General features: G+C 40.4%; 1 protein-coding gene across 9 annotated transcripts in view; it reads left to right on the top strand.

Moving 5' to 3' along the window:
• ESRRG (estrogen related receptor gamma) overlaps positions 1–23097 on the top strand; it is a 472761-nt gene that overhangs the window by 385411 nt on the left and 64253 nt on the right. For all 9 annotated transcript variants that reach the window (XM_054022558.1, XM_054022561.1, XM_054022562.1 and 6 more), the window contains exon 4: positions 20722–20832. In XM_054022558.1, coding sequence (XP_053878533.1) covers positions 20722–20832 — 111 coding nt within the window. The remainder of the gene's footprint in view (positions 1–20721; positions 20833–23097) is intronic.

Below are 23097 nucleotides of genomic sequence, written 5' to 3'. Positions count from 1 at the left end.
GTACCACACCATCTCTGACACGGTGGCATAAGCAATAGAAAATAACTTAACTCTGAGAGGTGGGGGAAAGGCAGTAAAAAATGAATTGTGTTATAGTTTCTAAAACCTGCCTCCATTAAAAAAACAAATGTGCCTAAACAATGGCAAGGTGTGTGATGCTCACATAAATCTCCCACTTCAGCAGATGGGAAACATGTAAAACCTTAGGAAACAGTATCAGAAAATACTATAAATGTTAAGACGGCTGAGATCATAGATTAATAAAGATCCAACACTCAGTCTCCAGGGTCTTCCTCATCGGATCCATCCTCACGGCCGTCTGCTTTGATTTTCTCCAATAAACATGTGGCTGACTCTTTATTCCCAGAAAACTTATTGATGTTCCTTATAAGTGACACATAATTTTGCTGGATATAAGATACTTGCAGGCTTGTTCTGCAACTGCCAATTCCTTCCTTTTCTCCAGGATGATCAGGCTAAGGCCAAGAGGGAGCAAAATCAGTTTGTATCCCTCTGTTCCCTTTCATGACATAGTCAAGACCCTACCCCTGTCATGTGGCTGTAGTAATGTAATGATAAGCCATCTGCTGCCTTCTCCAGACCTCTGTGCACATTTAAGAAGAAGTTCAGTGTTCTATCACATCCTTCTGATCCTCCTTTAAATTCATACTAAGTAGTGTAATGAGCATTCTAATGAAGGTAAATGGATCCAAATCTTCCCACTGGGATCAGAGCTGTTTTCTGGCATGAGCAGAGCTTATGGCTGAGGGAGGGGAAGAGGGGGGCCTGATCCATTGGAGGGGGGATGGGGCAGTTTAAAGGACAGTACCCAAATTTAATGTAACACTGTGAGGTTTGCTGCTATTCCAGAGCATTGATCAAAGAGGGAGGGGAAGGACAGTGTCAGGGAATGAGGATTCCCCAGAATAACCTTACAAGGGAGGAGTGGAAGGGCCATAATCTTGAAGCCAACAGTGATCTAAGGATCCCACCACTCAGTGATCTCCTTTGGGGCCGATCCCTGCGGGCTTTTCTTAAGTGTTTTTAGTGCTTCTACTCTGGCAAACTTCCACTGTGTGTCAGAGACTGAGTTCAGTAAGAGTTTGCCTGAGTAAGGAGCAAGAAAAGACTGAGTAAGGACTTTTGGCTCTTGGCTTTCAGTAAGCATTAAACAGAGCTTTATAACTGATTAGGGCTAGATTGTGACATTTAGGCACTGGGCAGCCTCTAGAATCAAAATCCTTTTCTAAATGCAGAGGGAAGGGTACACCCACTGCAACATCATTGCTTCCCTCTGTAACCATGGCCACCTCCCTTCAGCACGAGGGACTGCAACTGTCCCCAGAGCTTGCATGGGGAATAAATAGGGTTCAAAAGACTTCTTGCATTGTGCTCCATGCAAAGACCAGGGCCAATCTGGCCTTTACAGTCTTTAATAATTATCTCACAGTTCTTAATATACATTTGAGTGTTGATTTTTGGGTGTGGTGTTTTAGCTTCAAGCCATTCTGAGTGTTTTTCCACAGCTCTCTTTACCTTCATGATCAGCTAGGTTAAATGGGTCCATAGTTTCTAGTTTGTCTAGTGCTGAATGTAACCAACTTCCCATTTTTGCAATGGAACAAATCTAGTCGAGTCCTACAGGAACAACACGACCACAACTCTGCTCTTCTAACAGGTGATTTGAAAGGTCAAAGAGTATTTATGGTCAATGTTTTTAAGGTTAAAATATACATTGCAGAATGAAAGTTTTGTGTTTACTCTCATATTTGTGCTATTTTCTTCCTTTGTTTGGGGTTTTTGCCCCAGGAAGGAGAAAGGATTAGTAATAAAAGATACATTCCCGTGTATCTTTCCCCCTAAATATAGATTACATTCTTTTAATCTGGCTTTGAATGGAAGTAAAGAAGTCTTAAAGCTAAATGATGATTAAGCTAAGAGCATTTCTGGCATTGTTGGCAATAGTACCATTCAGTTACATATTTTCCGTGTGTTTTATTTACCCTTTTTGTGCATCTTCTAATTGGTAATTGTCACCTCCTGACCTAATGAATTTTACATCTTTAATATTGATGGCAAAAATGTAGAAATATCCTCTTGTTTATGGAGGTCAGATTATTTTAGGATTCTGACTGGGATGATGCAAAAAGTATAAAATAAAAATGGAATACACAAATAATTAAAAACTATGCTCTGGGGAATCTGTATATTGCATAAAGACATTAGCAAAACTAGCACTGAGATGGATGATTCCTTTCGAAGGGAAAAGTAACAGTATTAAGAATGCCTCAAAATCATCAGTGGTAAAATTAGACAAAGAAGGAGAAACTCTGCCTAAAGTATCCCCTGTGTAAATGTACAAGAGAAGAAGGAGGAGGCATGTGAGATGAGAGGCTGAGAAACAGACACTGCTTGTTTCATGTAACAGGCATTGAGAAAGTACATGCAGGGCCGGCTCCAGCATTTCTGCCGCCCCAAGCAAAAAAAAAAAAGCCGTGATCGGCGGCGGCAGCTCAACGGCATGTCCTTCGCTCCTAGAGGGAGTGAGGGACCTGCCGCCCCCAAATTGCCGCAGGTGCCGCCCCTCTCCCTTGGCCGCCCCAAGCACCTGCTTGTTAAGCTGGTGCGTGGAGCCGGCCCTGAGTACAAGTAATGATTTGTTTGTAGTTCTTTTTACTTGAAACTTTGGATGCATTTTGAACATTGAATTAAAAATCAACTGTTGCTGGCTTTTGTGATGGTGTGATCTGTAACCAGCAAAGCAGTAGCTTCTTCCCCACAGCTTAATGAGACTGTAAACAGGCGTGACTTGAAAGTAGTCAGCCAATCAAATAACAGAATTCTGAAAAGGTTAAATAAGTGCAACGCTGTATTATAATATATAGCATATAATATAGTAGATGAACTATTACAACTCTGAAACTTTATTTTGGTCACTACGACTGTGACCAGGGTGTAAAAAACAAAAAGGCAAGGCATGAATCCATTATACTTGTGTCATCTGCTCTCACCCTGGTATAAACCTGGGTAACTCCACTGGCTTCAGTAGCGTTATTCCAGATTTGAACTGGAGTGAGAGAACAGATTTTGGCCTCTTGATTTTACAGTGCTATGTATGTGGCCTCAGTCCTGCAAAGACTTCTGTGTATGCTTAACCTTATGCACAGTAAATAGCTCCATCTTAAATTGGGCATAAAGTTAAGCAAGTGCATAAACCTTTGCAGGGATAGGGCCTATGATAGATCGTGCCTTTCAAGAAATATGTTGGTTTAACCAAAAAGAGAGATCCCTATTGTTAAGCAAATGTGCATAGAATTCATTCAGGATACAGAGCTTACTCATTTTAGTATCTTTATTTTTTAATCATTTTTTGCCTTCTTACTTAAAAGTTTTTCTATGTTGCCTATGAAATTACACTGAAATCTCATTCTAACATTCATTTCATTCTAACAGTTACTCTTACTGTTTAATCTAAAATGTTTTCCTTACATGAACATCTTTGTGTACAGGGCATCTTGAATAGTGAAGTGGAGCCTCTTTGGTGAAAAAGAATATTTCTTATGACAACATTTTTGTTGTTAATTTAGTCTGGCTAAAATTACATACATATTCATGCATCTTAATAAGAACAAAGCTTTACTCTTGGATATTTTCCATAAATTTGTCCTCATAAGCAATTTGATAGACATCTACTATAACTGTAATGGTGGAAGTTTACAGTAAATCAGTCTCCCTGGTTTAAAAATCTATAATTTATTAACCCATTCCCCAAAGGTCCAACACTTCATATAAGATTACAAGAAAATTGTCACTATTTTTTATTTTAGAGCAGGGAGCATTTTATAATCGGAGTATATTGTCTAATTGTTATAAAATTTATTGTGTTTTACTAATGTAAAATCAATTTAGCTCTTGATATTAATTGAGCGTAAGATTATGGATGGCCAAAAAGGGCTTCAAAACATGAGCTCATTATTATAACTATGTTTTTCAGCTAGGGTTTTCTATATTAAGTCTGATCAACATTTAGCTCTGACACTGTTGTACAATTCCCATACTGGCTATGTGGGTTAACCATGGTAGTGGTGTACACAAAGCTTAGATAACTTAATTCAAGCTGTAGTATTGGTAATGTGATATCACTAATAAACTTCCCATTAATCACTGAAGTATTAGTCTGAGAACAGATGCAGATGCTGCAAGTAGGATAAAGTGTCACCCCAGAGTACTGTGACAGACAGTATCACAAAGGGATGAGGGTGGCACCATACAAGTTGACTGGTAAATCTGTTGCCCTGTGGTCAAAAATACATTGTTAAATATATTCCCTTACAAATAAAGCTCAAGATGAACAGTAGACTACATTTTTGTTTCCATTATCAGTACTTTTATCTGTATTATTTAGCACAGGTTTTATTAAGAACATTGAAAGGTTAACTCGTTGTCTTTTTTATTTTCTTATTTGCTATTTTGCATAGGTAAAACATTGAAACTCAGTGTTGACAGCTTCTGTGGTTTTATCATAAGCCTTGTGAAATTGAATGTTTTCTTAAAGCCCTAGCTGCTGGAGTCAGGTTATTACATGAGAATCTCAGCCTGCATTTTAAAAAAAGTAACTTTCTAGCTTTCATGGCTGTAGAGAAAAGATTGAAGATGTGAATCCCACAGGCTCAAAAACCAGAAGGTAAACAAAAAGAACACAACATTTATTATTTTTTAAATCTCGTGATTGTTGGGGACCTGACCTTTAAACTAATTAAAGAAATACCATTACCAGAAAAAAATTAACACTTTTTTTATTTTTAAAACCTCCTTCCCTAAACTACTCTTAGTGCTTTAGTAACGTAGGCCCTGGCCTTACAAGTAGTTCCAGGTGTCCGCTTCCATGCTTCCACCTGCACATAACACCTCTGAAGTCAATGGGTTCTGCATAGGTGTGACGGTCTGGCCATGTGAATCCAAGTGTAATGACGGTGTGTAGGAATGGAACCTTCTACCATAAACTGAAAGCATTTTAAAATCTAATCTACTTTTCATTATTTCTATGGTTTACTTCTCACTCAGCTTTTACGATCGAGCTAGACTGGTCAATGTCACCTTTGTTTCAGTTTCACTTTCTGGTTCTTATGCATGTGCAGAATTTTGTTATGGTTCGGTTCTTAGTAGCACAGGGGAATGGTTAGCTAGAAAGAAAAATCTCTGAATTTATTGAAACATTTTTGTTCCTATTAAGTTTTGTAAATACAAACATACCCTTTTACAAATGTAGTGTCTGAACTGCGTTGGTGTTGTCCCTTTAACCAAATCGTCCGATGACCTCATCACAGGGTTCTCATACCTGCTGACAATGTCAGCATGAATGTTCATATAGTTTGACACTTCCTATAAAATGTTTATTTTATTTCTCACAAAGACTTCTGCTGACATGGTATCAGGCCACGATATAAGCATTTTTAAAATCTCTTCCAGGCACAGCCATTTTGAGTATGGATTTCCCCACAGGAGCTGCAAAATAGGCACTCTGTAACATACAGAACAGTTATGAAGGCCCCAATCATGCAAAAATGGGGGCATTTGCTGAATTTTGTGCACGAGTAGTGCCTAGCATTCAATTGGACTCCTCATAAGTGTAAAAACAAGCAGTTACACAAACGTTTGCAGAATTGGGGCCTGAGTTAAAGCACTTTTATCTTGGAAAAACCACTACTGGTATACCCCAACTTCAGGAGATGTGCTGATCCATGAAGGCTACATATCTAAATTTAAAACTGAACCCCCAAAATCAAAGGCAGATTTATCATGAAACAAACAGTGCGGTGGCACAGGGCCCCCAATGACAGGGAGCCCCCAAAATGCAGGACAAATCTCATCTGAAAACCTGCCCCTAAGTCCCGGCCGGCAGCGCAGTAGGGCTCAGGCAGGCAGATTGCCTGCATTCTGTGGCCAGGGGCCCCACGCCACTCCTGGAAGCTGCTGGCACGTCTCTGTGTGCCCCTGGTGGTGGGGGAGGCTGCTCTTCACGCTGCCCCGGCCCAAGGCAGCGCACAGAGACCCGCTGCCCCCTTCCCTCCAAGGGACGCATAGAGATGTGCCAGCAGCAGCACAGCAGAGCTAAGGCAGCTCCCTGCCCATGCTGCCTGCCTCCCTCCCTCTGCGCCGTGCTGGTCTCGGAAGCAGCTGGCATGTCCCTGCAGCCCCTGGTGGGAGGTGTCTCTCCGTGCATTTCCCCCACCCCGAGCACCGACTCTGTAGCGCCTGTTGGCTGGGAACTGCGACCAATGGGAGCTGTGGAGGCGGTGCCTGCTGGCAGCGGCGTACAGAGACCCCCCTGCCCCACCCCCTACCTAGGAGCCACTGCCAGAGGGGTGTGCCAGTCGTTTTGGGAGCCACGCTGCCTCCCTGACCTTTGCAGCACCCCTGCCCCAGCCCAGAGCCTGCACCCCACACCCAAACTTCCTCCCAGAGCCTGCACCCCTCACCCCCTCCCATGCCCCAACTCCCTGCCCCAACCCAGAGCCTGCACCGCTCACCCCCTCCCATGCCCCAACCCCCTGCCCCAGCCCAGAGCCCGCACCCCACACCCAAACTTCCTCCCAGAGCCTGCACCCCTCACCCCCTCCCATGCCCCAACTCCCTGCCCCAGCCCAGAGCCCGCACCCCTCACCCCCTCCCATGCCCCAACCTCCTGCCCCAGCCCAGAGCCTGCACCCCACACCCAAACTTCCTCTCAGAGCCTGCAACCCTCACCCCCTCCCACGCCCCAATCCCCTGCCCCAGCCCAGAGCCTACACCCCACACCCAAACTTCCTCCCAGAGCCAGCACCTCTCACCCCATGCCCCAATCAAGGTATCTCCCTTTATTTTCATTTACTTCCTAGTACTTATAATATAGGAGGAGGATGAAGGAAAAAAAGAATGAAAAACTGTGGGGCGAGAGAATGTTCTTTTTCTTGGCTGTGTCCCAAGGGTGTGGGGGGCGAAAAATGAAGCTGTGCACAAGGCCCCACTAACTCTAAATCCGCCACTGCCCAAAATGATCTTGGTTTATATCATCCCTGAGTAAAGGCTTGAAATTGACACGGGGGAGGGATTCATTTTACATGTTACTACTTGGAAAAGAAAGAGAGCGCGTGCTGCAGCATATTCCAGAAAAAAAATTCCTGTCTAAATTCAATTCTGGGACTGATCCTGCAGCCCTGACTCACATGGGAAGAGCTGGTAGAATATTATACCTAAGTAGTTTATCCAATTAATTATCTGTGGAATACATTATTTTCCTACACTTCTACCAGCTATATAGACTTTCATATGCCATTCGTGAGATACATTATTAACCAACTTGTTTTTCAGAAAAGGAGAATAATTTATTTGCAGATAATTTTTTCTACTACTCAATAAGCTGTGGACTTTGGGTCCTTTTACGTGAGACCGCTGCAAATAAAACATATCCTCCTTCCTGGAAGGACATACCTTTCTTCTTCCTTCCCACCGGTCAGCAACAGAATATTTCAAGCCACAAAATAGCCAGTATTAGTAAGCAATACCAGTAAGTTGTCATTTCACATGGTGTCATTTATTTTATAATGGTATATTTTGATTTGATGTCTATCTGACCACAAAATCTAAGAGTTTTGGCTTTGAGTTGAATGGGAGTCTCTTTAATTCAGTGCAACCTGTGTCTTGAAATATAAGATATGTTGCTAAGGTTCATTCTTCTGCCTTAACGCTGAGCTTTTTCTTTCATGCCATGAGCAACACTGCAAAGGAGGATGCTGTGATATGGCATGGCAGTACCCTCCAGTGTGAGCATATCAACCTAAATTAGACAGATTTTTTTTCCTTCTAAATGCCAGGTAAAGAGTCCCATTATAAAGTAAACAACTGCCCCAGAGAGAAGGAGGGGGTATAAACCTGAGATCACAAAGTCCTTGCTGTCACAACCTGTGGCTATTTTTATCACAAATTGGTATAAGCCACCACTGGCCTTTTCTTTTGTAAGAGGAAGCATTTTAAGATATAATGGAAAATGGTATATGGACAGGAAGAAGAATGTACAGAGAAGTGAGGGCATTTGCTGCAGGTCCAAGTAACTAGTAGAGTGTGTGAATATTATCTTGCTGGATGCTATAATTATTATTTCTATTGCAGTAGAATACAGAGGCTCCAATTGTGGCCCCAATTTTATAGGCATATATGAACACTTAGAAAGTCATGGTCTTTAGCTGAAAGAGCTTGCAATCAAAGACAACAAGCAACACACTAAAGGAAGGAGGAGAGGAATACTATCAAAACATGCATCAATTTATATACATTATAGATCCCATTTTCAAAACCACGGCACTTAACGTTGCATAAAACGCAACCTCATCTGTCTTGGGTCCAAAATCCACATTTGCATCTATAAGAGGTGTTTATGTCAGTCCATTTTTGTGTGCAGCTGGCATGCATGCATTTTTGTGGGCCAGTTTATTGGGAGTACTCTCATTTCAGCATGTGGCACTCGTGAATTATGCCAGTACATTCTAACAAGGGATAAGAGTTTATCTATTCAGAACATAATTCTGACATCAGAAAATGCGTTAGTGGGAAGATGTGGGTTAAGCTTCCTGGTTTATTATTTCTCGCGGCAGCAAGTGCTGGTCTTTGTAGGGCCTAAAAATGGGGAGTAAGAAGGTGAAATGAGTGGATTTCAAGACTGTGACAAGAAGTTGGTGTATCCTTGAAGGCTGAAGTGCAAAGTTTGTAGAACCTCCCCCTCCCCATGTATGGAATGGTTCATGAACAGTGACAGAATGGGGAATAATTATATAGTGCTGCAGCAACAGAAGTATGGTTTGTAAATGTATTGCATATATGGGAAATAATTGTTTAATATCAATATGGCTTGGTAATTAAAAATCTATCCTTTCATTCACTTCATTGTATAAATAATATTTGGGGAAAAACTGTCAGCACTATTAAGAGCGATCTTAAAATGAAAAACAGATGAAAACTATATTGCCAATGAAGAGACTTAAAACAGTTGTAAATGAGAATCAAGCCCATAGTGTTTCAATGAAGGCCAATTTAAACTTATCTGGCAGAGTAAAGGAGCCTTTAGGTGGGCATAAATGTAGTGGTCCCTTTTACACTGCCAGATGAGTGTAAATTGAGAATTAAGCCCCAAATCTTTAGAATCCTGTTCTGCTCACTTTATTTGTCCAAGTAGTCCCATTGAACTGTCCTTGATGAAGATTAATAGAATTTGGTCCTAAAAAGAAAAGGTATTTACATAAACATAAAAGATTTTAAAAAAATAAGGAAGGAACATTTTGTCTGGGTTCTTGGTGTAAACAGCTCATGTTTTTAAATCTATAGGGTATATTGAATAATGCATCCATTTAGGGGTCTAAATTTTTGATGGTGTTCCTTTAATTTACTCCAGCTCTGTTCCAAGAAAAAGAAATAACTTCTGGGCACAAGTCGTAATTCTAAGCAAGGTTCTTCTCAGTCTCAGCAATACTGAGATTCTCACTTTACGTAACTCTTTCAGCTTATAATATTTGGGACTTTGCTCTGACTTCTGGATCCCAAATTAATTTTTGAATCCAACCTCTCCCAAGTCACCAGTTGAAATATGGCTAAACTGCATATTATTATTTCTGAAAGGGATATTGAGATCCTGATTCATGCTATCAATACTTCACAGTTGGATTACTGTAATGCATTTCATTTCGATCTTCCTGTATCTCTTGAGAGTTGCCAGCAAATGGTCCAGAACTTAACAGTTCGACTTCTTTCCTATTAGAGTTGTCACTAGCATATCTCTTGAATTCTTTATAAGCTTTGCTGGTGTGATCTAGAATAAAAGCTTGCTTGTGACTTTCAAGCATTGATATGGCTTTGCTCCAACGTCCTTTTTTGACCTTCTTGTCTCCTTGTATTCCGTGTCCATTGCTTGGATTGCAAGATAGCTGTTTCTCTCCCCGGGCTTGTCACCTTAGAATAGTGGTTGCAAGTGTTTTTATCCATTGGTGTCACAACACTAGAAAGTTCTCTCTCATTAAAATTGTCTTAATTTTGAATTCAGGAACTTGAAAGCATGCATGTTTGATTTCATATTTAAATAGTTTTAACTAAGAATTGTTGGTATTTTGGGATAAATTGCCCTTGTGTTTTGTTTTACTCAGTTTTGTCCCATGAGGTCATATGTATAATAAAATCATAATGTATATTTAATATGGTAATGATATATATGCACATCAATATAGCATTTTACTGTGAAATTAACACTTTTCATGTTATTCATAAATGTCTTTGCAGTATTTTACATGTCTGATTAATTACTATCATGTACTCAATATGCTAATGTAGAAAGAGACCATATTTGGTGGTGGTGATTATTATTTCATAACCAGTCACATAATAGTTTTGCAGTTTGTGTGCTCTTGCTTTTAGCTTTCTTTTTTGCACAAATTGCAAAAGTTCCATCTTTGCTGAAACACAGCCCCTTTCCTTGTTTTTAACAGGTGAAATAAAAGGTATAAACATTGTTTGGCCCTTCCTTAATAGCTTATTTCTGATCTCCCTAGTATCAGAATAAATTTGGCATAATTCTAGTGAATTTCTACTGGTGTCAAATTGGTGAAAGATCAAACTTAGGCACCCAGTGTTTGGTACATGCAGTGTAAATCTTCTGGATAAGAAATACATTTAGAAAAAGTCCCTATTTGAAAAGAAGGTTTCCTTTAATTAAACTGGGGAGGTGAAAATGATGAGTATTGAATGTTTAATGCAACATTTTAGATGCCCTGGGTTTTTTTCTCTTTTCTTTCTTTGCACATTCACCTCATCTTGAGCAGAAATAAAAGGTTCAAGGCTTGTCACCATCAGTTTATAGATAGCTGTTTAAAAATAATGAGATATTGGGTATTGTAAGGCTCAGGGCTGTCTTGCCAGACTCATTTATTTCCATTCACCTTTGTCAGAATAGCAGACAGAAGACATTCAATTAAAAGTTGTCACCTGTTGCATATGACCTAATTTGTACTTGTAGGTGTCACAGTTTAGGGTACTGTATTCATATGGAGCCATTTATTTATTTATTTTAAATGTAAAACAACAGTTCACTTGGGAAACATTTTTGGCCATGTTATAAAATGTGACACCATTTCTATAGAGGTTACTATTCACAGCAGTCACTTGTGCAGAAATAATGGAATGTATTTGCACAAAACTTCATTTACATGGGAAGATTGACTTTAAGTGAGTTTTATGCATAAACATTGCTTTGTTTTATGCACAAATAATAGTGCACACAAATTCCACGTGATGATTGCTACATGTAAGGTTAAAACTTCTTGCAAAGAAGGAGAAGTATTATCCTCATTTTAAGGCCGGAAAAACAACTTGCCTGCAATTATAAAGTAAGTTAGTTGCATAGTAAAATAGAGAACATAAGACTACTGACACCCAGCCAGCTGCTCTAATCATTAGACATGCTATATTCCCAAATTAGAATGTTACGAGGATGTCTCTTGTAAATGGTAAATTCCATCCCTTTGAAAAAAATTAGCAAATATCTTTTGGGCGCTGGCTAGGGGTGAAAGTAACTTAAAAGTATTAGTGGTACGGAGGCCCGGCTCTGGGCCCCTGGACGGGGCTGGGCCTCGGCCAAAGGGGTGGGGCCTCGGGCGGGGCTGGGGGTCAGCCTCCCCCAGTCAGCCCTTCAGCACTGCCCGGTCCGCGCTGCCTGGGGCTCCGGTGGCAATTTAAAGGGCCTCGGGCTCCGGCCGCTGCCGTGGTAGCATCAGCAGTGGCCAGGAGGCCTGGGCCCTTTTAAATTGCCGGGGCCGGGGCAGGTGCCCCTTTTGCCTCCCGTCCTCGGCAGTCCTGGGGAGGGGCCAAAGGGGCAGTGACGCTAAAGCACTGCTACTGCAGTGCTTTAAAGAGGGTCCTTAAAGCACTGTCGCGGCAGCAGTATCAGCTGTGTACCAGCCCATCCCGGCGGCCGCTTTTTACCGGTACTCTGTACTGGTCTGTACTGGTCCACTTTCACCTCTGGTTCTGACTGACTGTAAAGTAGGAGAATGATTTTTAGACTTCATATGCAACACTAAATAATGTGTTCAATAGTGCAAGTTGCTATCAGGAAACAAAAACTCTGCAGACTTTCCCTTGCTAATTGTTAATTTAGCTGTAGAGCAAGAAAGCTTTAATATGAATCATGGCTTTTATCTTCTTTGATGATTTAGGACTCAGTTTTCAAAAAAATAAAAATAAAAATCAACGCCTAATGGCCATGCATTTTGCATCTCTGGCTACATTTTCAGTTTTACCTCACATGCTTCCAAATATGCTACAAATGATTTCAAACACTCACAAATTGGCAACTGCGCAATTCAGCACATACACCAAATGTACAACAGTAGCAAATAAAGATAGCTCATGTTATCCTATGTTATTTATTGCACATTTCTAGTATACTGTGCGTGTTTTTCCACTGCAAATCATTTTGATTTCAGGATTAACGGGCCTCACACTATTCTAATCCTAAAGTCCTAAAGTTAGAAATTACTGACCTGTCTTAATCTAAGTGTTGTTGCACACCTTATCTCCAGATACTTTCTGTCTACAGTTATGGAGGAAAAAAATAAATGTTTACTCATTTTGGCAAATAAATGCACAACTCAGTGTACATAATATTCACTCAACTTTATTCAGCAACCTTATAAATAAGCACCGCATGTCCAGGTTGAATTGGAACTCCCTATCAGAACGTTGTCCCGAAGGAGAACTGCATCAGAGTCTGCCACTAACATTCCTTCTGCAGATTCTGATACTGCTAATCTGGCTTTTGCCTCTAATACTGATGCTACTGCTCTTTCTGATGCTGAGTGAGGTGTTATTCCTTCAGTTTCCTCTCTTGTTAGTCTCACTGTACAATCTTAAAACAATTTTGGGAGTCTTACAAGCATCACTTTTATAAGTGGGACTAATCCAATTTCTTATCCATGCTGTGGTGGAAGAGGCCACAGAGTACAGTAACTTCTATTGCACATCTTGAGCACATAATTGGAGGGAGAGCCTACCAAGAAGACATGGGTGTGGAACAGAATCCTGACTGCCACAATTCTCATGGCTACTGTAGGGGAGTTATAGAGGAAGCACAAATGCAATCCACAACATCCCTAAGGAAGTTAAAATGAAGGGTTTGATTCTCATCTCCCACCTGTTCTTCACTGCATTGACATGAGGGGAGTTAATTTTGATTTACTCTAGTGTAAGTTATTATTTACATTAATTACAGTAGCACCCACTGCATGCTAGGTGTTTTTCAGAAGCAATCCTGACCCCAAAGCATTCACAGATGAAGACATGCAACTTAAGGAAGTGGGGGAGAGGGATAAAATCTACTTTAAACAAAATAAAACCCTACATCTCAACTATTGTTGGCAATTTCTTGTAGGCAATCAGGATACAAGAGGGCCTTGAGGAGGGTTTGAAGGAGATGGTAGGGGCCTTGCAGATCAGTTCAGGAACTGTGTTCTGTGTCATTAGTAGAATAGAGGGGCTGGTGACGGGCAACATGATAAAGACACAAGAGTGATTAACAGGAGGGATAAGGTCACAAATAGCTTAAACTCCTTTCTTAATTTGTGCCAGAGCTTTCCAGGGCTGAACCCCAGCATTTCTGGGCTTGTCACGTCAGTTATGAAAGTACAAAAATTGCTTGAGCCCCGGCACCTCTTTCATTACAAATTAAGCACTGCTTAAACTTGAGCCAGTGGAGGGGTTTAAAGAATTGAATGATGTAGTCAGATGAGGAAGAAGACCTTGGGAGCTGTATCTCACATGGACTGGAAGAGGGTATATGAGTGTTGGGGAGACCAGAGAGGATGAAGTTGAGATGAGAGCCTGGGCAAGGGTTTAACAATGTGCAAAGAAAGCAAAGGTTAGGTTTTAGAAATGTTAGCGGGATAAATGGTGTACTTTGGACATGGCCTGGACGTGTGGGGCAGCGATTGCCTTTGTGTTCTGTGTTTGTACAGCACCTAGCGCAATGTCATCCTGGTCCATAACGAGGGCTCCTAAGTGCTATGGTAATACAAATAATAAATCATAATACCCGATGGTACATATAAATGCAGGATTGGATTGATGGAGAAAAAGCAGAAATGCAAATATAGAGTATGGCTTGTCATCACAGAAACTGGAACTGAAATAACTAAATTGGTTGTAACTCACAATGTAAGTTATTTCAGAGCACGTCTGTGTGTGGACATTCTTTATTTCAGAATAATAGTGCCCTGTTTCATTATTAGTTGAGTTGGTAAAGAATTGGCTTAACATCACACAGGAAGTTTGATAGGATTGGGAACTGAACCCAGTTCTATAGAGTCCTAGTCGGCACCAGACTATTCTTTCTGTAAGGTCAGCTGAAGAAATCCTTATGCCATATTGGACTGTGTAGTTACCTCTTCAAAAAAGTTTAGTTACTGCATTTATTTTTCTGTCTATCCATATATTCTAGCCTGTGACTAATCCTTACCATCTGAGTTTTGTAAATCACGTCTAAGTGTGTGATTTCCCTTCCTGCTCTAACAGGTGATTTAGTGTTTGTAATTAGAGGCGAAGTGGAGTGTTCTGTTAGTTGCTTTAGTGTTGACTGCTGAAATCATGTTTTAATTGGTAATTGGCCCATTCCTTTAGTCCATACTGAGATAAAATTCTCATTGACATCACTGAGATATTTCCTGTTTAAGGATTTCAAGACAAAAGCTGACATTAGGGGCCAGATCCTCTGCTGATGTGAGTTCACTTGGCTTATGTTAAGCTATACCCATTTATACCAGTGGCCTCAGAGTATTGTAATAATAGAAGGCTTTTCATTGAAAATCTCAGATCACTTTAATGAGGTGGGCTAAGTACCATTATTTTCATTTTATGGATAGGGAAACTGATGCAATGACAGATTGAGTTGCCAAAGACACACTTGCACAGTTAGGGTTAGAACAAAAGTCTGCTTACTCCCTCTGTACTCTAAATATGTTCCACTGTGGCTCTGTTAATATTATAATCATACTATGTTTGCTTACACTAATTAACTTTATGACCAGGATATCAGATGTTAATATTATTCCCCGAAGCTGAGTCTTTTAAAAGCAACTTCATGCATTGTAATAGTTTGTTTTGGATAGGCAAAGTAGAGCAGGCGAACACAGAGGAGTGTATAGTTAGTTATAATGTCCCAAACAGGCAAATATACCTTTTCTGTTGTGACGACTCTCACAATTGCCATGGTTTACAGGTTGGGAGGTCAGGAATTGGGGGAGAATATATATATATATATATATATATATATACACACACACACACACACACACACACACACACACACACAAAATAAACCTCTCCAACTACTGGATTCCCATTCACCATGAAAAACCCCAAATAAACCACTTTTCACTAAGGGTCAGACTCTGGTGTGCTTTCTCACTTTTGAGTAACAAATTACTTTGCAAGTAGTCCTTATAAGACTCCCAATGTGAGTAAGAGTGTCAAAATTTGGTTCTAATATAGTTATTTGCTGTTAGGATTAAGCTAAAATTTAAGGACACATAATGGTAAATTCTATGTCTATACTAGTAAAAGGTCCATAGAACCCCAATTTGCTTTTCCATTTATATAATGGTATGTTAAAATCTAACATCTTGGGGGGGGGGGAATTAAAAAGTATTTTTACACTAAAGTTAGAAATAATTACATTACAAAAGTATGTCATTTTAAATTGTTGTTGTTCAGCAATACATTTCCCTAAGATATTAAGAACTACACCTCTACCCCCATATAACGCGACCCGATATAACACAAATTCGGATATAATGTGGTAAAGCAGTACTCCGGGGGGGCGGGGCTGCACACTCCAGTGGATCAAAGCAAGTTCGATATAACACCGTTTCACCTATAACATGGTAAGATTTTTTGGCTCCCGAGGACAGCATTGTATCGAGGTAGAGGTGTATAATGCTCGCACGTTTGTTGTTGTTGTTTGTAAAAGTTGTGTATATAAGGATATCTAAATGCATGTGCGAGTGAATATATAGTTCTGTGTATGATTTTGCCACGTTGATACTTGTCTGTATTTCCTTCCCATTGAACATGTGAACAGTTTGAATGACCACCCTGCACCTTTAAGCATGGGGGGGAAAGGGGTGGCTTGGCTGGCTGGCTGAATGGAAACAATGCTTTATGGCGGGGGGAGAGGGGGATGAAAAACTTTTGCAAAAGGGGACAGCAGTGGTCGCTGACTCATCCCCTAGGAATGCGGGGTTTAAAAGGGACAGCTCTGGGCTGGGCACAAAGCCATCTGAAGCAGGAACCACCATCCTTCCTCTTTATGTGGGAAAATACCAGGTTTGGTTAAGACCTGCTGTGGACATTACACTAACCGCCCCTTTTTTGTTAGGAGGGCTGGGAAGGAATTTTTCCCTTGCCACCATATTGACTTGGGTGCAATTGGGGGGGTTTTCGCCTTCCCCACAGCGGGCTCAGGAAGGGCTCTGTTCATGCATGGCATTAAGGGCGGTAGGCTATATGTCACAACTCATTATCTAAGTGTCCAGCTGTCCAGTGCAAGTACTCCATAGGAAAGGTATACAGTGACCAGATACATGGCTTGGAAAAGGACTTAAAAAGAGGTGTTCGTTAAAGGAAGGAACAGGGAGTGTTTGGGGACTCCTATGATTGGTATGGCAGAGAGCCAACTCCCTATTCTTATAGCCCACCTTAACCCTCCTATGAGGGAGGTGGATGGTAAGGTCCCGGCAATGGATTTACTGGAGGGACCTGGATGGAAAAAGAGGGGGAGCTGGTGGGAGCCCCCCGGATATGGTAAGGTCCCAGCAATAAATTTGCTGAAGGGGCCTGGATGGAAAAAGAGGGGGAGCTGGTAAAAGTCCCCCCTGGGTAATTACAGAATAAATAGGGGTTTCCTGCACTGAACATTTTTATCCGTCGGGTAGTCCCAGACATCTAATAATAAAGTTGCGGCCTAATTAAACCCATATCAAATGTCTCCTTCTTTCTGTATAGCCAGACAATATGTATCTGTGCAAATGCAAGGGAGGAAAAATTGTTCTTCTTGGTAGATTTCTATTATTTTAATTTAATCTTCAGTTCCATTACTTTTTGATTAAACATACTTCTGTCCGATGCGATCCGTCTTTTATCTCTATGAAATCTGCTTCCAAGCAGAAAGAAAGATGACACCTGAATTATGCAGAATTCATTTTCTATCTATTTTTCTTAAAATGCTGGGCAGTCTTTTTATAATTCCACCAATCTCATATGTGGCTTGCTCTAATCCCCTGCCTTTTTCTGAATGTTCAACCAACAAGCCATGTCCTTTTTAATGTATTTTCTGGCAGTATAGTTTCTTGAATGTCAGTTTTCCTAGGTGGAGATCAAGCTCTTTGGGTGCTTATGGACATTTATTAACCATTAATTAAAAATTCTCTGTCTAATAAACTGTAATAACTTGTGCTAATGAATGTATATGCTTAACTTGAATTACAGATAAGCATACACATGTTGTGTTAATCTAATTCTGTTCCCGGTGAAGTTACTCTGGGCTTATACTATATAACTGAGATCAGAATTTGGTCTCGTGTGTAATATATATACACACAAATATGTTTATGATAAGGATATATGAACACACTGTAAATACATAGATACATAAATACATAGAGATTTCATTCGTAAGTATGCTTTGACCTCTCTGGGTACATGATTGCTTTATTTTATGATTTATATAGTGTGATTCATAAAGGTATATAGATTAGATCGGTAATTAATCAAAAATGTGTTTCCTGTGTTTAAGTAAGTGAATGTACAGTTTCAGTTAAAACCGTATGATCTCATGCAACACTGTCCAGGCTTGGAGATCACTACACAGTTTCATGATTAGCAAAGAGCATGGAGAACTCTTGCATAGAATTGTAGGTTGTGTATTCTACTTACTAACTTAGGGCTGAGTTTAATATAAATCTTTCCTCATGCTAGTAACCTTTACTGACAATAGTATTGAAGTCAATGAGAGCATCAAGTAAGGCGTCTACCTGTGTAAGTAAGAGTTTGCAGGATTGGACCCTTCACTTAACTTCTTCCGATCCTCAGTAACCAGTGTGTCGAGAACCTAGGCCTGGTCTACACTAACCCCCCCAATTCGGACTAAGGTACGCAACTTCAGCTATGTGAATAACGTAGCTGAAGTCGACGTACCTTAGTTCAAACTTACCGCGGTCCAGACGTGGCAGGCAGGCTCCCCCGTCGACTCCGCGTACTCCTCGTACCGAGCAGGATTACCGGAGTCGACGGGGAGCACTTCTGGGTTCGATTTATCGCGTCCAGACAAGACGCGATAAATCGAACCCAGAAGTTCGATTGCCTGCCGCCGAACCAGCGCGTAAGTATAGACAAGCCCTAAGTGTGTGAATAACAGAAAGGAAAGAGAGGGAGAAATGTCCAGAAGAAATGTAAACAAGAGAAGAGCTGAAAAGCTGGCTGTGGGATTTTTGACCCTTCATCAAAATATCCTTCTCCCACCAAAATCCATTTAGTCTCTCTCCTCTTTTGGTTGAAAAAGGAGTGATAGATCTTCCCTTGCAGTTAGCTTCTTTTTTTTTTCCTTCTCACCAGACAGCACACTGACCTTGCTCTTCTAGCCCTGCCAAAGGTGCCCCCAGACAGCAGTGGATCCCAACATCCCATGTTAAGTACAGGACTGGCCCTAGAGAAGGGGCTTTCACAAACTGGAGCTCCCATCCATTTGTAGATTGTTCTGAGTTCAAGCCAGCTCTGGAAAGAAGAAACATGAAGAAGGAAAGATGCAGAGAAGCAGCAGATGATGATGATGGGGAAGAGAGAGGAAAAATTAATCAGATAATGAAAAGAGAAGTGTGCAGTGAGGACATTGTCACATGTTGAGTTCTTCAATAGTTAAATCTGTGTCATCAGGGCAGGCACAAATGTGCTTGGCGTTGGTTTTCTTGTTGCATTACTTGCATAGAATTGTAGGTTGTGTATTCTACTTACTAACTTAGGGCTGAGTTTAATATAAATCTTTCCTCATGCTAGTAACCTTTACTGACAATAGTATTGAAGTCAATGAGAGCATCAAGTAAGGCGTCTACCTGTGTAAGTAAGAGTTTGCAGGATTGGACCCTTCACTTAACTTCTTCCGATCCTCAGTAACCAGTGTGTCGAGAACCTAGGCCTGGTCTACACTAACCCCCCCAATTCGGACTAAGGTACGCAACTTCAGCTATGTGAATAACGTAGCTGAAGTCGACGTACCTTAGTTCAAACTTACCGCGGTCCAGACGTGGCAGGCAGGCTCCCCCGTCGACTCCGCGTACTCCTCGTACCGAGCAGGATTACCGGAGTCGACGGGGAGCACTTCTGGGTTCGATTTATCGCGTCCAGACAAGACGCGATAAATCGAACCCAGAAGTTCGATTGCCTGCCGCCGAACCAGCGCGTAAGTATAGACAAGCCCTAAGTGTGTGAATAACAGAAAGGAAAGAGAGGGAGAAATGTCCAGAAGAAATGTAAACAAGAGAAGAGCTGAAAAGCTGGCTGTGGGATTTTTGACCCTTCATCAAAATATCCTTCTCCCACCAAAATCCATTTAGTCTCTCTCCTCTTTTGGTTGAAAAAGGAGTGATAGATCTTCCCTTGCAGTTAGCTTCTTTTTTTTTTCCTTCTCACCAGACAGCACACTGACCTTGCTCTTCTAGCCCTGCCAAAGGTGCCCCCAGACAGCAGTGGATCCCAACATCCCATGTTAAGTACAGGACTGGCCCTAGAGAAGGGGCTTTCACAAACTGGAGCTCCCATCCATTTGTAGATTGTTCTGAGTTCAAGCCAGCTCTGGAAAGAAGAAACATGAAGAAGGAAAGATGCAGAGAAGCAGCAGATGATGATGATGGGGAAGAGAGAGGAAAAATTAATCAGATAATGAAAAGAGAAGTGTGCAGTGAGGACATTGTCACATGTTGAGTTCTTCAATAGTTAAATCTGTGTCATCAGGGCAGGCACAAATGTGCTTGGCGTTGGTTTTCTTGTTGCATTACTTACTTGCTGAGGTTTTCTACAGAAAGGATGTGTTGCTGTTGGGTTATACTGACACTCTTTCTGGCTGCCTGGAATCTGTCTGGATGATTCAGAATGAAATAAAAATAATTTGTTGTTTTATGCATGCCACCTACTTTTTTTTTTTTTTGTGCTAGAGCAACTCCAGCTTGTTTCAGGAAGTTCAGTTCATATAAATCTCGTGCCTAGATATCTCAAGTAACACAAATGTACTACTTAAGCCATATATAATGTGACAGCAGAATGCAAATGCTGATTTGGCTTTACTGATATCCAGATGAATGCAGATCTCTGTCCTTTGCAACCCCAACGTAACCCCTACTATTGAGTCATTTCAGAAGGATTTTAAACCATGTTTGCATCCCTATAATACTTCAAGAGGTTACTCTACAGTTACTGCAGTCAATTCTCTAGGCTATGTTAATTAAATCTTTTCTGTTGCTTTTAATAATTATGGTTGTGAGAAAAGAAATTTGCTTTGACTATGCTACAGAAATCTCTCAAAGCACTAGGTAGAAGATTGTCACGTGAAATGCATCACAATGAAAGTATTAAATAAGTGTGTGTTTATTTTTCCCATTTTAGGGGTCCGCCTAGACAGAGTACGTGGAGGTCGCCAGAAGTACAAGCGCAGAATAGATGCAGAGAATAGCCCATACCTGAACCCTCAGCTAGTTCAGCCAGCCAAAAAGCCATGTAAGTACATTGGATGTATCCGTTTTTTCTCTGCATCCAAACGTCAATAACTCCTGGACCCATTTTAAGCTTCCATTGACTTCTTTAGGACAAGCATTTGTCTCTAAAAGGCTACAGTAAGCACTACATATTATCCAGTTAACATGAGCATTTTAAAAAAAATCTTATTAGTTATCTTCGTCTTTTCTCAGACTGTCAGATGAAGCTTTTTACAGGTGGAAGCATATTAATGCATGGTTTATGCAGTGCACATTTTTCATTTACAGGTTATATTTATTTTCATTGGTACATAAAACGGTTCATACTGTGATCATTAGTTCATTGGAGCTTCTAGTTTCAGATTTCACAAGAAAGTGATTTTTGTAGTTTTCACTAACTAAATGAGTTTGACTGCTCAACCTCCCAATGAAAATACATTAGGAGCCTCATTAATTTATAGCTATAGAAGGTTAACACACTAGCTAACATTAGATGAAAAGAGGAATGTGCTGCACTAATAACAAGCATAGGTTGGTAGTTCTGTCTCTGATGCCCTTATGGGCATTCTGTTTTTTTTTTTTTTTTTTAAGTGTCCTTGGAAAAAAAAACTAAAGAGAGAGAGAGAGAGCGAGAGAGAGATGATCATTCCTTTGCTAAAACACAAGTTCCATCCTCTTTGCAATTAACAATAAATAGTAGGAGGTTTTGCTCTGCAGCGTATACAAACTCAAGCAGCAACTACTAATTCCATAAAGTAAATTTAATTGCATTATATATCTAGTGCAAGAGACTACGGAATTAGCCTACAAAGGTATGAATTTCCTACCAAGTACTTGTGAACTCTTCCATATTTAGATCAGAATTCCCATACAGTTGTCACTGTCAAGAAGGCTATTTTGCTATCAAAGTGGGACAATCCTCCTTTTTTTTCCCTCTCCCCACCATTTAGGGAAAAATAAAAGAAGCATGGGGGTTTTGTGCCTGTGACACTATCTAGCGTGTAGAAAACAGTGTCTATTTCAGCTCGTGTTCCCCAGTAGGGGACGCTGCTGGGTACAATACACATGAGCATATGGGGATCTGTAGAGCAAATAAACAGTCTTTGAACTGTAAGCGAAAGGGCATTTTAGCTATGTCAAAGGAAAAACAACCAGTTTTACATAAAATTAAGGCTTAAGTGAACATATGGCATAGTTTCCTTTTGCCTTTCCAAAAAACATTATGCTGATTATACCTTCAATTGTCCAATCTGGCATCTTCTTCTCAGCCTGCATAAGCTGTTCCACCATTCTGTAAATACAATCTAGGGCTGCATTAAGCAGATTTTTCACATTATAATAAAAACTTTCTGATAATGCAATAAAATTTAATAAACTCTAAGGCTTAATTTCATTAGAGGTTTAGTTTTGCTGGATGCACAGATTGCCAGTTTTTTCATTTATTTTACATTGTCATTGAGTTGAAATGTTGATAGCTTCCTAGCATACAAAAAATATTCCAGTCCTTTCATATAGGCATAGGTTAACACTATTGTGCTGAAGTATCCAAGAAACTGTGTAAACCTGAGAGTATTGGGAAGTAGTGTATTACAATACCTTTAAGAAGATAACCACCAATTTCAGTAAACTCCATTTGTGTGAGATAAACTAATCTCCTTATTAATCATTATTACCTAAAGGCTTCTTTTAATTTTCCTTAGTTCACCCAATTACAGACATTTTTGTAACGAACACTTATAAAACTTAATTTTTGGATCCTGACAGATAAGTGTCAGGAAACAGTTGAATTGGTTTTATTGAGGAAGTAGCCTGGGAGATTTTCTGGACCCTGACTGATAGTTTATGCATAACAAAGGCACAGGAATGAAAATTGGGTTCTATTGATTCTAATTAGGGAAACATTAAATAAGATTTACCTAGAAATGGTGCTCATGGCTATTCAATTTCCTCTGTGATGGGGCTTTCTGAGAACATTCAGAATTTCCCTATGCCTTGTACTAAACCATGCTTCAATACATGTAGCCTTTTTCTCTGTAGTGAAATAACAGGGATTAGGAGGTCTCTTTTAGACAGACCTCTTTCTGCCCTTTTTTGCATTTCCTTTCTTATCTACAGAATCTAGTGGCCTGCCTTCAGGTCTTGTTGTGTTGTCAGAATAATGAAAATGGAGATTTTGTGAAGCAGAAATGAAAATGTACACTATTCTTGAATCATCTGCAAGAAGCAAACATTTGATGAAGATGCTGTTATTAAAAAAAAAAAAAAAAAAGGAGATTTCCAGTCTGTT

The sequence above is a fragment of the Malaclemys terrapin genome, chromosome 3 (genome assembly GCF_027887155.1).
Source record: "Malaclemys terrapin pileata isolate rMalTer1 chromosome 3, rMalTer1.hap1, whole genome shotgun sequence".
Lineage (NCBI taxonomy): Eukaryota > Metazoa > Chordata > Testudines > Emydidae > Malaclemys > Malaclemys terrapin.
The sequence above is the reverse complement of the archived record's forward strand: the minus strand, read 5'-3'. Positions and strand labels throughout refer to the sequence as shown.